We start from the raw sequence: 14,993 nt of genomic DNA, 5'->3' as shown, positions 1-14,993 counted from the left end.
AAAAATTAAATTTTGTATATACCTTCAATATTAAATACACAGTAATTAAAATATCATCAATTTTTATTGCATAAAAAAATAAATAAAATCATATTTTGGTACATATACATCATAAAAGTATTTAATCTCATGTGTTCAAGGTCAATTGATAGAACCAACAACACATCTCAAAAACATCTCACTTGGAATGTCAATATGGTTAGCTAGGATATGGTGGAGGCTGTTCGCGGGACACCCCGCTACCTCAGGACCTCTCAGACCTCTTTCGTATCCACTTATAACAAAGTTTGTAATTTAAAACTAAGAATAGACGAAATATTAAATCAATATCAGATCATCATTCTGTCCAAGGAGGACCATCAGTGTTGGACCGAGGAAAGCTTGGTACAGTGTTGGAGCACAGAGGGGGTAAGAATGTGGGCACCTTTTTTAAATATACAGGAAAGGAGGAGGCAAAAAGAACACATAATTGGACTTGGAGTTCCACTTTAAAGCTGGATTCAAACTGTTGTGGTGCATTTTTGGGTGAGCGTTAATGCGCGTTATGCCATGTGTTAATGTGCGTTGTGTTAAGGAAGTCTATTCAATTGAATAGGCTGCCTAAAGCACCACGTCATGCCTAAAATTATATTTTGTAACCCAGCACCATGGTCTGCTGCAACTCACTCAGGATGAATGCATGAATACTGGAACCTAGCCTTAATCATTGACCTGGAGCATGCATGCACTTAAAGAAGCAAAAAATTAGGGGAGCAAACCCTGAACATGTATATCTAAAGCCGGTGCAGCTATGGACCAAGCAACATGTATATTAACCTCCTGCCATCCGCGCTACAGCCTATATACGGCTGCAGCGCGGACTCGAATTTTCGGGAGGCCGTTTTTAAGCGGCCTCCCAGTGACACGCCCCCCGCGCGCTCCCGCGAGCGCGCATCGGGGAGAATCTGTGTCGGCCGTGTCCCTTGGACACAGCCGATCACAGATCGTGGTGAATGGCCAATCACAGCGGCCATTCACCACGTGATCAAGCCGTCCAATGAGAGATGATCTCATATGTAAACATATGAGATCATCTCTCATCGCCGGCGCTCCTTCCTCACACAGAGCCTGCGTGTGAGGAAGGAGGGAGAGCTGCACAGCGCCGGGGACACAGAAAAAAGTAATCAGGGCACCGATCACCAGTGCCCTGATTACTAGAGGTACACCAAACACACCTTCAATGCCCACAGTGCCCACCATCAGTGCCCCCCATCAGTGCACACAATCAGTGCCCATAGTGCTGCCAGTCAGTGCCCATCAGTGCCTGCTCATCTAGGCACTAATGAGCACTGACTGGCAGCACTATGGGCACTGAGTGTGGGCACTGATGGTGCTGCCCATTAGTGCTCATCAGTGCCACCCACCAGTGCCCATCAGTGCTACCTGCCAGTGCCCATCAGTGCCGCCGCCAGTGCCCATCAGTGCCGCCCGTCAGTGCCACCTCTCAGTGCCCGTCAGTGCCACCTCTCAGTGCCCGTCAGTGCCACCTCTCAGTGCCCGTCAGTGCCACCTCTCAGTGCCCAGCAGTGCCGCCTATCAGTGCTCATCAGTGCCGCCTATCAGTGCTCATCAGTGCGGCATATTAGTACCTCCTCATCAGTGCCACCTCATCAGTGCCCATAAGTGCCACCTCAGCAGTGCCCATAAGTGCCACCTCATCAGTGCCCATCAGTGCAGCCTATCAGTGCCCATCAGTGCCGCCTCATCAGCGCACATCAGTGAAGAAGAAAAATTTATTTATTTTCAAAATTTACTCGCAAAAAATAAGAAAAACTTTTTTTTTTTCAAGATTTTCTGTCTTTTTTCTTTTTTTTTATAAAAAATAAAAAAACCAGAGATGATTAAATGCCACAAAAAGAAAGCTCTATTTGTGTGAAAAAAATGATAAAAATTTTATATGGGTACAGTGTAGCATGACCGCGCAATTGTCATTCAAAGCGTGCGAGCGCTGAAAGCTAAAAATTGGTCTGGATGGGAAGGGTGTTTAAGTGCACAGAAGGCAAGTAGTTAAAAAAGAATAGCGCACACATGCAAAAGAAATGACTATCAAATATGGATCCAATCCATAAATAAAAATGGGGATTTAGTCCCACCATATGGCCATATCGTGCTCAAGCCCACCATGTGTGCGCTATTCTTTTTTAATATACATGCACTTAAAGAACTCTTTTTTCTAACTTTACTCATGTGCATACTTGTTCTGGCTCAGCAAGTCACAAAGCATTAAAGCCTTATACCAAGCAAAAAAAAGTTTTGCAATGCAATGGGGCTATGCCAACTGTCCATTTTTGTCTAGGGAATTGGAGAAAATTTATACTCACCTGATCCTTTGCTCCACCGGCAAACAGCACCCCCCAGTGGTGGACTGTTCCTGATGTCTTCACGTCCAGAGCAGGTCTATGGTTTTGATGATGTCAGGAACAGTCCACCATACAAGACCACTAGACCACAGGGGGGGCCAGGACCCACAGGGACCAGTCTTGTGTGGGGAGGTTCGGAAGATTAGGTAAGTATAGCTTCGTTCTCTAATCCCTTAAACAAATACAAGCAGTTGACCCGTGCAGTGCAGGCACAGGCTTACTGCATGGGAAAACTTCTTTTTGGCCCTGAGCTGGGCTTTAAAGTCAGAGTCAACTAGGCAACTAACATTTTCAGAAGGATGTCAGCAGTATCAGTCCAGAATTTCCTCAAACAAGGTCTATTTCAAATTCCATCCACTTTTAGAGAGTAGTATATGTTCAGTATCCTTCAAATAGTATGTGAGTGTTTTCTAAAGCATCTTGTGTCCCCGAGCAGAGTTTGGGGACAGACGACAAAGTTCTTACCCGCATCCTTGTTTCTCGAAGTGAAGAGGATTTGCTGAGCATCCGAGTGGCATATAGGAGGAAATATGGAAAATCACTCTACTCATCGATTCAGGTACTTTATTTTTTGCAATACTGCAACTATGGCTATGGCATGTGCTAGATCCCTTCTGTTCAAACCTCTTGATCAGCTCCAGACAGCTTCTTTAAGCCCAGCTCTTGGAAACTTGAAAACAGAAAATAAGATTTTCTTACCCAATCCTCCACTACTCTGCAGCCCCTGCAGCATCTTCTCCCCCATGCTCTGGTAGTCAAAGGCCCTGACATCTACAAGACCAACGCAAGGTCCATGAGGGTCATTGAAGATGATGATGGTGAGAGACAGACCACTACCGGAACATGCGCGAGTGCCATCTGCCAGAGGAGTGAAGGATGGGGCAAGTGAAAGTACTCTAGAAAGATGGCAGCAGAGCTTACTGCTATTGGCAATGCAGACAATGTTCCTTCACAGAGTCCTTTGTTTAGGAAATAATGTCATTATAAAACCATGGAACCTCTTTTTTTGATCTCCTGCAGATCAGGGAGCAGTAGATGAATTAGAACCCTAGGCCTTGCCACCCCAGAGGCCACCAATTGAGGTGGTTGGCTCAGGTGGTATTTATTGAGACCCAGTGGTGGCTGTACTGAGGTTAATTGTCTATACTAGGTATTTGTTTGGCCCTTGTTATGTTCAGCCCCTGGGCTGCACACTGTCTTTGATTGACACTGTGGTGCATTGTGGTTATGGTGCCGTCAGTCGTCTGTACCATAACAACCAATGATGCTGTGCCATCTGCATCCTAGCAACCAATGTGACTGTGTGCTGCCAGTGTCCAAGCAACCAATGATGCTGTGTTCTTCCAGTATCCTAGAAACCAATAATGTCATTCACTGCCAGTGTCCTAGCAACTAATGTCTCTGTGTGCTGCCAGGATCTCAGCAACCAAAGCAACCAGCTGCTTGTCCCAATTTGACAGTTACGCAGGTGTGGGGGGCAGTCCTAAACACAGACACAGCATATCTGGGGCTGCTCACCTGCACGCCTGTCAAATTGGAATGAGTGGCATCCACTATATCCCCATGCACATAAATTAGCCTCCTGCATGCAGCACCTGGCGATTCAAGCCGTAAATAGACATGTAGCACCCTTCTAGATAGGTGCTAGGTAGGAGAGTGGTTTTGGCTCTGCCTGCTTATCAGGAGAGCAGCAGGCAAAACATAGATGCCCTCTGCCTATCAGGGGAGCATGATTTGTAGCTAGGCCTGTTCCATGTGCTCAGTGTGTGATGCATTTGGGCTGAGGGAGTGTCCCCACTGTGTCCAATGGGGAGGCACGTTGGACAGTGGAGGAAACCAAGCCAATGACACACAGGCTTTGATACTATCCCATGGGTTTGGCACTGAGAGTGATGCATTATAGGATAGGGTATAAAAGCAAGGAGCACATGAGGCACGGGGTCTTTGGGCGGGAAGCCAGGTCCCAGAAGAAGAGTGGCGGCTGTCTCCTCTTCTGCAGCAGTGGATGGTGGTCACAGGCGGTCAGCCTAGTGAACCAGAGTGTGTGGCTGAATCCAGAGGTCCAGGAGAAGCTGACTGGTGGAGTATAGGGTAACCGTGACTCTGGAAAAACAGTGTCCACGAGTACAGAGGAACTTGCCCGGGGGTCTGCCCAGGAAGGGGACCACTCCAGAGTGTAGAGTCAGTGGACGGGTGTCAGCACAGAGTGAGAGAGAAAGGGGGTGCCAAGTTAGAACCCTGAAGATGATTACAAGCAGGAATGTTTATTCTATCTTCATTCCAGTGGCAGAGTGAAGCAGCACATCCTCAAGTCATTTGTCTTCAATACAGTGAATAGTTACTAGTTGGAGTATCCCACTCATCCCTTCTCCTATCCCAGTTCCAAATAAAACTAAAAAAAACAACATCCTGAATTGATCATTGACTGAGCCAAGTACTTATAGTGATAAGTTTCTGCAAGCAGTTGCTACGGGTAACCCAGGGGAATCCAGGAAAGTGTTATATTCAGCAGTCCTCTAGGGGGCAGTGCTACAGACACATAGCCCATTTACAGGCTACAGGCCTCAGCTGAGGCTTAAAAATGAATAAACTGACCCTAAATCGGTATCAGGACAATATCCCCCCGGACAATACCCCCCCGGACAATATCCCCCGGAAAACCTCCCCCTGGACATAATCTCCCTGGACAACATCCCCCCAGATAATATCCCCCGGGACAACATCCCCCGGGACATAGGGTTAGGGCTAGAGTTAGGGTTAGAGGGGAGATATTGTCTAGGGAAATATTGTCCAGGGAGGATATTGTCCGGGGGGATGTTGTCCCGGGGGGATATTGTCCGGGGGGATGTTGTCCCGGGGGGATATTGTCCGGGGGGATGTTGTCCAGGGGGGATATTGTTCGGGGGATATTGTCCGGGGGGATATTGTCCTAGAATCCCTAAACCATTATAGTGCCAATAGTAGTTAGCCCAAGTTATAAAATGAAAATCGAATTGTTTTCTTCTAAATTATGTAAAAAAAAAAGGCTCAATGCATTAGCGTCACTCAGGAGAAGATTTTCTTTCTTTAAAATGTCTTTTTTTTTCTTTATGTTTCAGAGTGATACCAAGGGAGACTACAGATCAGCATTGCTGCTGTTGTGCAGAGCTGAAGATATCTGAAAATACACAGGGATGTATCTATTCGGTCGGAAGCTGTCCATACACATTTAGATTTTTGTTAAAATTTTCAAAGAAAATTTTGTCAAAATTTTCCTTCTTGCCAATAGGTTAATTTAATTTGAAAGCCCTTAAATTTTCACCCAGACCTGCTATCTGAATGAAATCCCAAAGGTATTAAACAGTTTTCAGGTTACAATATGTATGATATTTCCAAGCCAAAAACCACATTGACTGTTTTTCGTTCAAGAAACATTTTCCGTCCTTCTCCTTTTGCATCTTGCTTTTCACATTTCATTTTGGAGTGAATGGACTTTCTCGAAGAAAAACCACATTTACTGTTAGAAATTCAATATTTAAAAAATTTCCACCCTGCTCCTTTGAATCTTATCGTCACTATGGTGAAAAAGTAGGTTGATTTGACCCCAATAACAATTACAAAATTGAACGTTCTGAAAACAAAAGTTTTCGACCAAAATTCTACTGGTATGGCCAGCTTGAGAATCCATCAGCATTGGGATCTGACCTGAGATGTTCATCAGTAGAGACATGAGTCCAAACCTGCCTAAGCTATCCCACTGGAAAGCATTTAAAACCCACAGCCAGTCACGGAGGGGGAGGCATTTCCTGCCTCAAAGCCGTGCGGAAGCAAGGTGCGGGGAATGCCTCTGCCAGAGGCGGCTCTAGGCTTTGTGAGGCCTCAGGCAAAGGTTAGACATGAGGCCCCACTCACACCCATAATGGGAATAATAACTGAAGTGATAAAAATTACCTGTATAGGAGGGTACAGTACAGGGGTGCAAGGCCGGGACAAGGGGTGGGAGGGAAGAGCGGTCACCATGGGCGCCATAGGTTTACTGTAGGGATGGGGGCGCCTTCCTTCTGTTACAAGGCTAACAGGAGTAGTGACAGCGGCAGAGATTTTGACAAGCGAGAGACTTGCTGGATATAGGATCCCCTAAGCTTGCACATCATGAACGGGGGTGGGCAGGGGGGGACGGTGCAGTTTGGTATCTTTGCCCTGGGCCCTGAATGACCTTGTTTTGGCACTGCAGAGACGAGGGTAAGGGGACACCGTACAGGCGACAGGAGGGTACAGTACAGGGGGGAGCAGGAGGGCACAGCACAAACGGAGGGTAAGTGGACACAGTGCAGGGGGCAGGAGGGTACAGTACATGGGGGGAGCAGGAGGGCAACACACAGGGGGAGGGTAAGTGGGCACAGTATGGGGGGCAGGAGGGTACAGTACAGGGGGAAGGAGGCGGGCACATTACAGGGGGAGGGTAAGTAGACACAGTACAGGAGGCAGGAGGGTACAGTACAGGGGGGGGAGCAGGAGGGCGCAGTACAGGGGGAGTGTAAGTGGACACAGTACAGGGGGCAGGAGGGAACAGTACAGGGAGGGAGCAGGAGGGCAACGCACAGGGGGAGGGTAAGTGGGCACGGTATGGGGGGCAGGAGGGTACAGTACAAGGGGGGAGCAGGAGGGCAACACACAGGGGGAGGGTAAGTGGGCACCGTATGGGGGGCAGGAGGGTACAGTACAGGGGGAGGCAGGAGGGAACACTACAGGGGGAGGGTAAGTGGACACAGTACAGGGGGCAGGAGGGTATAGTACAGGGGGGAGCAGGAGGGCACAGTACAGGGGGATTGTATGTGGACACATTACAATGGGGAGCAGGGGGGCACAGCACAAAGGGAGGGTAAGTGGGCACAGTGCAGGGGCAGAAGGGCACAGTACAGGGGGTAGGAAAGTGGACACAGTACAGGGGACAGTAGGGTACAGTACAGGAGGAGGGTATGTGGACACAGTACAGGGAACAGGAGGGTGCAGTACAGGGGGAGGGTAAGTGGATACAGTACAGGGGGCAGGAGGGTACAGTAGAGGGGGGAACAGGAGGGCACATTACAGATGGTGGGTGTGTGGACCCTCTAGCCTCTGCTGCTTATGAGTGGCTGTCAGGGGAGGGCTGGCAGCCTTAGGTCTGGGGGGCAAGTCCAATCAAGTGGCCCATTAAACCATCGAATCAGCTTACCATCCATGCCCGCCTGGTTTTGGACTTGCAGCTGTATACAGTGTCTGGCCGCTACATTAATCCAGCCCTGAGTGAGGCCTTTTTATCAGTTTTTACCACTTTTCAGAGTGGCCCAGGGGGCAATTGCCACCCTGCCCCGCTTGCCAGTCCTCCCCTGGTGGCTGTTGGCTTTGACAGCTTCCTGGTGGATAGCTCATCCCTATTTATCAAAAATACTTTTAAACCTGAGACTACTGATATTGACCTGACCAGCACAGATGGTGTTATTCTGGTACACATCAAACAATGGTGTACGCTACTCCACAGCCTGATGTTCACTGTTATTTTTACAAAATAAAATTATATTTCATAAGTCTTTTTTCTTTTAGTTTTTTTTTTTCAGAAATGGTATCGTAGCTGTACTTAGCCCTGGGAACAGGGTAACATAATGGGCATGGGCGTCCGCAGAACTTCTTCCAGGGGGGGGGCATCATTTTAAAGTCAGCCATGCTCCGCCCCTTTTCAACAATGCCATGGAGGGGAGGGGCTTAGTCAATATCACATAAAGCGCAGGCATTCAAAGGTCTGAGAAACCTGATGCAAAAGCAAAGCTGACCCTCTCTGTTTTGGGTTTGTGCAGGCAGGGCATGCATGCACGTGACGTCAGTACATGCTGTGACGTCACATGCCGTGCCTATGTGCATGGGGCCACAAATATCCTCAATTTCCTTGCCCTGGGCTCCCCCTCTCCTGGAATGATAGCACCGGGGCCTGGGGCTGAGTACAGCGGTCCGCACGGCTGCTGATGTCAGTCACCGCGCAAGCCGTGTCTCGCGAATATTTATTTTTAAAGGGGAAAACTAAGCAGCTCTTTATGTTTTCAGAGCGCTGATCGCCGCTCACGTGACCCGTCGCCTCTCTCCTCCTCTCTGCCTCTCCTCCTCCCCTCCTGACTGACATCAGTGGGGAATCCTCGGCCCCGCCTGCTGCAGGCAGCTGTCAGACAGGAAAGGAGAGAGCTGGCGGCTCACGTGAGCGGCGATCGGTGCTCTGAAAACTGGTAAAGAACAGCCTATTTTTTTAAAGCACAGACACAGGGGCACGGGCACACAGGATTATTAAACAGACCAGACGGGATAGTATAAAGTGGCTTAACAACCAATTTAAAGGGGAAGTTTAGATTCCAGGAGGGGGTCACTTGCCCCCCCATGCGGACGCCCATGATAATGGGGTGGATTTACTAAAAGCAAATAGACTTTGCAAGTGCAATTGCTCCAAAGATTAGTAAGTGAGTTAAAGCTTTACTTTGCAAAGAATACGCAATCACATGCAAGGAAAATAAAAAAAATTAAAAATTAAAAAAGTCAGCAGAGCTTTACCACATTTGCTAAGCTCTGGAGCAAGTTCACTTGCAAAGTGCACAGTCTATTTGCCTTCAGTAAATCAACCCCAATATTTCCTCATACTTATTTTATTTACCATGTGCACAAATACCTTATGCATCATAATCAAACTCAACTATAGATAATAAAACTTTCATGTTGATGCCTCCATTATTGTATTGAGGGGAACAGTGTGTCCTTTTGTTACAAGTGAGATCAGGCACTGTTTACCAAGACCCATGTACAGTTCCGACAGGTGCGGCCCATCCATTAGGGGCGCAGGAGCGCCGCCCCCCCATCCATGCGTCCGGCCCCCTAATCTACATGCAGGGGTGCTGGACGCATGGAGCTCAATGGGGATTTTTTTTTCTGAAGCACGTGATTAGAGCCAGAAGCTTTAATAGGCTTCAGAAAAGGGTGGGCTCCGAGCGCAGAGCACTGCGGCCCGAGCCCACCCAGTTGTGTGACAATAGCAAATGAAAATTCACTATTGTCACACGGATCCTCCTCCTGGCCAATCAGAAAGTGGGTCCTGAGACCTGTTTCCCGATTGGCCGAAAGGGAAAGCCATGCCATGGGCTGAGGAGGAGGGAGGACTCGAGGAGACACACGGGATTGAAGCGAAGCCACCGCCGCTGAAGAGAAGCCACCGCCGCTGCAGAGAAGCTGCCGCCGCCGAGGAGAATGAGAAGAAGCTGCCGCCGCTGAAGTGAGCTGAAGAGAAGCTGCCTCCACCGAGGAGAATGAAAAGAAGCTGCCGCCGCTGAAGAGAGCTGAAGAGAAGCTGCCGCCTCCGGAGAGAATGAAGAGAAGCTGCCGCCGCTGAAGAGAGCTGAAGAGAAGCTGCCGCCTCCGGGGAGAATGAAAAGAAGCTGCCGCCGCTGAAGAGAGCTGAAGAGAAGCTGAAGAGAAGCTGCCGCCTCTGAGGAGAATGAAAAGAAGCTGCCGCCACTGAAGAGAGCTGAAGAGAAGCTGCCGCCTCCGAGGAGAGTGAAAAGAAGCTGCCGCCACTGAAGAGAGCTGAAGAGAAGCTGCCGCCTCCGAGGAGAGTGAAAAGAAGCTGCCGCCGCTGAAGAGAGCTGAAGAGAAGCTGCCGCCTCCGGAGAGAATGAAAAGAAGCTGCAGCCGCTGAAGAGAGCTGAAGAGAAGCTGCCGCCTCCGGGGAGAATGAAAAGAAGCTGCCGCCACTGAAGAGGGCTGAAGAGAAGCTGCCGCCTCCGAGGAGAATGAAAAGAAGCTGCCGCCGCTGAAGAGAGCTGAAGAGAAGCTGCCGCCGCTGCAGGGGACTAAAGAGAAGACGACGCCGCTGCTGCCTGCCTGCCCTTCAGTGAGTGAGCCAGCGACCGGGGGGGGGGGGGGGGGTTTGGGACTATTGGGACTTTTGGGACTTTTCTTAAAAATTGGGCGATAACAAGAACCTAAGGCAGTAGGGTAGGGTGTGCGGGCTGGTGTGGTCCGGGGGGGGGTATGGTGTGGTCTGTCTGCCGACCCCGTCCCGTCCCGTGGAGCACCAGCCGCCACTGAGTTCCGATTTCCCAACTAACCAAGGTTTCAGAAAAAAAAAAGCCTTTATTGGGGGCTAACTACAGATCATGGGGCCCCATAGCACTGGTAACCTCCCTACTGTCATTCATCTTAAAATGGTTGTGCTCTTATGGACACAGACAGCCTGCTCAAGAGTGAGCACGCACAAGTGCCCCCATAGCAGGCAGCTTGCTATTTAATGGCAATTACTGGTTTTTGGTAATAACTGTACTCGGCAAGGGGGAAGGGCCAAGAGCACCAGCGGGACACCCAAGAAAAGGAGGATTTGGGCTGCTCTGTGCAAAACCATTAAACAAAGCAGGGAAGTATAAGATATTTGTTGTTATTACTTTTTTTTTTTGCTTTACCAACACTTTAACATAAATAGCAGCTCTGAGGAAGGGAGCTTGACTCCCGAAACGCGTTAGCGGTCGCAATTTCCAGGACATGGTCCAACACATGGGTGACTGGAATTTGCAATACGATTTTTTATTCTTCATGTTTGTGAGTATGCATTCAGCATTTTTATTAAACCTATTTTAACAGTACCACGGGTAATGCACTAGGTGTTTGCGCCTCCTTTTCTTTTCTTTTATAAATAATATCTATATATTATTATTGTCATTATTATTATTATTATTATTAATAATAATATACAGGATTTACAGGTATATCTCATAAAATTAGAATATCATCAAAAAGTTAATTTATTTCAGTAATTGAATTTAAAAAACTGAAACTCTTATATTTTATATAGATGCGTTATACACAGAGTGATATATTTTAGGCAATTCTTTCTTTTCATTTTTTGATTGAGTTTTTCAACAAACATACAGCAAATGCCCACACAGGGGTTGGGCCATTAAAAAGTCCACTGTATAAAACCCACAAAAACAAAATGAGAAAAAAGAAAAGAAACAACAACCCCACAGAGGGAAGTGGCTTTCTTTTAATTTTGGTTATGGCTTACAGGCTAGTGAAAACCCAAAATGTATTATTTTATTTATTATAATTATTATTATTATTTGTGTTTAATGTATTTTATTAATAATATATTTATTTATCAATATTTATTTTTATTTAATTATTGCATTTGAGAAGAAAAATGCTTAAAAACGCACTGAAATGCTAAAAAATGCGTGAATCGGACATTTCCATGCATTCATATGGAAAAAAAAAGCTTTCAAAAAGCGCCAATCTACCCAATGTGAGCTCCTGAACTTTTTTGAGTTTTGGTTGCCTGGCTTCAGCCAACTTGGAGTGGAGATATGAACCATTGATTTTTATCTCCTCCAGAATTTTGGAGCTTTGAGCTACAGAATGCTCATGTGTGAATGCAGCCTTACTGCTGGATATTCTGCTTTTCTGCACCATGAGACCCCCATTATGCATATGAACATTCAGCGAAGCCCCCTCCATCATATATTATTCTGTAAGCAGATGGTTGACCATGCATTGAGGCGCGCTGTGTTGAAAATAAAAAAGTACATGAACCTTTCTGGTGTGATTTCAGTAGGCAGAAGATTCAAATAATGGGTTAATCTAACACAACGCACATTAACTCATGTACGTGCATCACTGCATGTGCGTTATCACAGCCCAAAGATGTGCGCCTGGCTGAAAAGTAGATGCAAACCCAATCACGAAAATCTTAAAAAATATTTAACATCTTCTTGTTGTTTAAAAATATGTTTTCAACCATTTTAAATCTATAGCCCTCTGTGTCTCCATACATTACCATCCCCTCTGTGATCCCCATGCAGTCTGCCCCCTAAGCACTCTCTATACATATCTTCCCTCATACAGTAACCCCCATTTCAGTCCATTTAGCTGTATTTAGGGTGTTAAAATACATTTCAATGCAACTTTCCTATTTGCTTGATGTTCTGTATTGCTGTAATTGTATTAAATATAGAGATTTGTAAATTAACCACTAGGGTGAGCACTGGATTTACAGTATATTTCATTCCATTCCATATTGGAGTAATTGTATTGATTGGCGAGATTTGTAAATGAACCACTAGGGGGAGCAATGGATTTACAGTATTTTTTATTCCATTTCATATTGGTGTAATTGTATTGATTGGAGAGATTTGTAAATTAACCACTAGTGGGAGCACTGGATTTACAGTATGTTTCATTCCATTCCATATTGGTGTAATTCTATTGATTGGAGAGATTTGTAAATTGACCACTAGGGGGAGCACTGAATTTACAGTATGTTTACTTCCGTTCCATATTGGTGTAATTGTATTGATTGGAGAGATTTGTAAATTGACCACTAGGGGGAGCACTGAATTTACAGTATGTTTAATTCCATTCCATATTGGTGTAATTGAATTGATTTGAGAGATTTGTATATTAACACTAGGGGGAGCACTGAATTTACAATATGTTTCATTCCATTCCATATTGGTGTAATTGTATTGATTGGAGAGATTTGTAAATTGACCACTAGGTGGAGCACTGGATTTGCAGTATGTTTCATTCCATTCCATATTGGTGTAATTGTATTGATTGGAGAGATTTGTAAATTGACCACTAGGGGGAGCACTGGATTTACAGTATGTTTCATTCCATTCCATATTGGTGTAATTGTATTGATTGGAGAGATTTGTAAACTAACCACTAGGGGGAGCACTGGATTTACAGTATGTTTCATTCCATTCCATATTGGTGTAATTGTATTGATTGGAGAGATTTGTAAATTAACCACAAGGGGGAGCACTGAATTTACAGTATGTTTCATTCCATTACATATTGTTGTAATTGTATTGATTGGAGAGATTTGTAAACTAACCACTAGGGGGAGCACTGGATTTACAGTATGTTTCATTCCATTCCATATTGGTGTAATTGTATTGAATGGAGAGATTTATAAATTGACCACTAGGGTGAGCTCATGATTTAAATTGTATTCTTTCTCCCTGTTTAACCACTTAAGGAGCAGGCCTATTTCTGACACTTGTTGTTTACAAGTTAAAATCAGAATTTTTTTTCATAGAAAATTACTTAGAACCCCTGATCATTATATATATATATATATATATATATATATAGCAAAGACCCTAGAGAAAAAAATGGAGATTGTTGCAATACTTTATGGAAAACCGTATTTGTGCAGCGGTCTTACAAACGCATTTTTTGGGAAAAAATTCCCTTTTGTGAATTAAAAAAATAAGAAAACAGGAAAGTTAGCCCAATTTCTTTCTATAATGTGAAAGCTAATGTTACACCAAGTAAATAGATATGCAACATGTCATGCTTTAAAATTGCGCACGCTCGTGGAATGGCGACAAACATTGGTACTTAAACATCCCTATTGGAGTCGCTTTAAAAATTTCTACAGATTACCAGCTTAGAGTAAGGCTGGCCATACATCATACAATTTTCTCATTCAATTTCCTTTAGATTTACCTTCAACTATGTAGTGCAAGGGCCTGTCTGATTGCATACAAATTGAAAGTGTTTAGGTTTGACCTCATATTGAGCAGGGCCCTCTGATTCCTCCTGTATTGAATTGTACTGTAACTGTAATGTCTTCCGCCACACTGTAAAGCGCTGCGCAAACTGTTGGCGCTATATAAATCCTGTATAATAATATAATAATAATAATATTATATGGTTTTGGTAAATCTAAAGGAAAATTGTACAAAAAAATTGTATAGTTTATGGCCAGCCTTACAGAGGAGGTCTAGAGCTAGAATTATTGCTCTTGCTCTAATGATCGTGGCGATACCTCACATGTGTGGTTTGAACACTGTTTACATATGTGGGCGCGACTTGCGTATGCGTTTTCTTCTGTACGTGAGCTTGGAGGGACGGGACACTTTAATTTTTTTTTTCTTATTTATTTTACCTTTTTTTAATTTTACACTTTTATTCCTATGCAAACATCCCTTGTAATGCAAACATCCCTTGTAATAGAAATAGGCAGGACAGAACCTCTTTAATGTGAGATCTGAGGTCAAAAAGACCTCACATCTCACATCTACACTAAAAAGCAAAAAAAAAAAAGTCATTTTTTTCATCAAGAAAAAAAATGGGCCCTTTAAGGCTGTTGGGCGGAAGCGACGTATGACGTCACTCGGATCCTCCAAGGCCATAGAGTGGAGTGGGGGCTGGCCTGCCTTCACTCCACTTCCTGCCTAGGAGGGGAAAGGACCAGATTGTTTTCCCCGCTACTGAGTCCTGATCTCAACCCAATAGAACACCTTTTGGATGAATTAGAGTGGAGACTACGAGCCAGGCCTTCTCGTCCAATATCTGTCCCTGACCTCACAAATGTGCAGAAATTCCCCTAGACACACCTAAACCTTGTGGGCAGCCTTCCCAGAAGAGTTGAAGCTGTTATAGCTGCAAAGGGTGGGCCAACTCAATATTGAACCCTACGGGCTAAGACTGGGATGCCCTTAAAGTTCATGTGCGTGTAAAGGCAGGCGTCCCAATACTTTTGGTAATATAGTGTATACCTATGGCATGTGTGAGAAATATCTCAACAAAGTGACATTATTT

General features: G+C 45.4%; 1 protein-coding gene across 1 annotated transcript in view; it reads left to right on the top strand.

Annotated features, from left to right (window-relative positions):
• Positions 1-5,617, top strand: part of ANXA9 (annexin A9) — a 59,217-nt gene extending 53,600 nt beyond the window's left edge. The window contains exons 11-12 of the mRNA XM_082275467.1: positions 2,836-2,958; positions 5,498-5,617. Of these exons, the coding sequence (XP_082131593.1) occupies positions 2,836-2,958; positions 5,498-5,560 (186 nt within the window). The 3' untranslated portion in view covers positions 5,561-5,617. The remainder of the gene's footprint in view (positions 1-2,835; positions 2,959-5,497) is intronic.
• Positions 5,618-14,993: the final 9,376 nt, after the last annotated feature.

Source organism: Pelophylax lessonae (genome assembly GCF_965119305.1).
Source record: "Pelophylax lessonae genome assembly, chromosome: 13".
Lineage (NCBI taxonomy): Eukaryota > Metazoa > Chordata > Amphibia > Anura > Ranidae > Pelophylax > Pelophylax lessonae.
The sequence above is the reverse complement of the archived record's forward strand: the minus strand, read 5'-3'. Positions and strand labels throughout refer to the sequence as shown.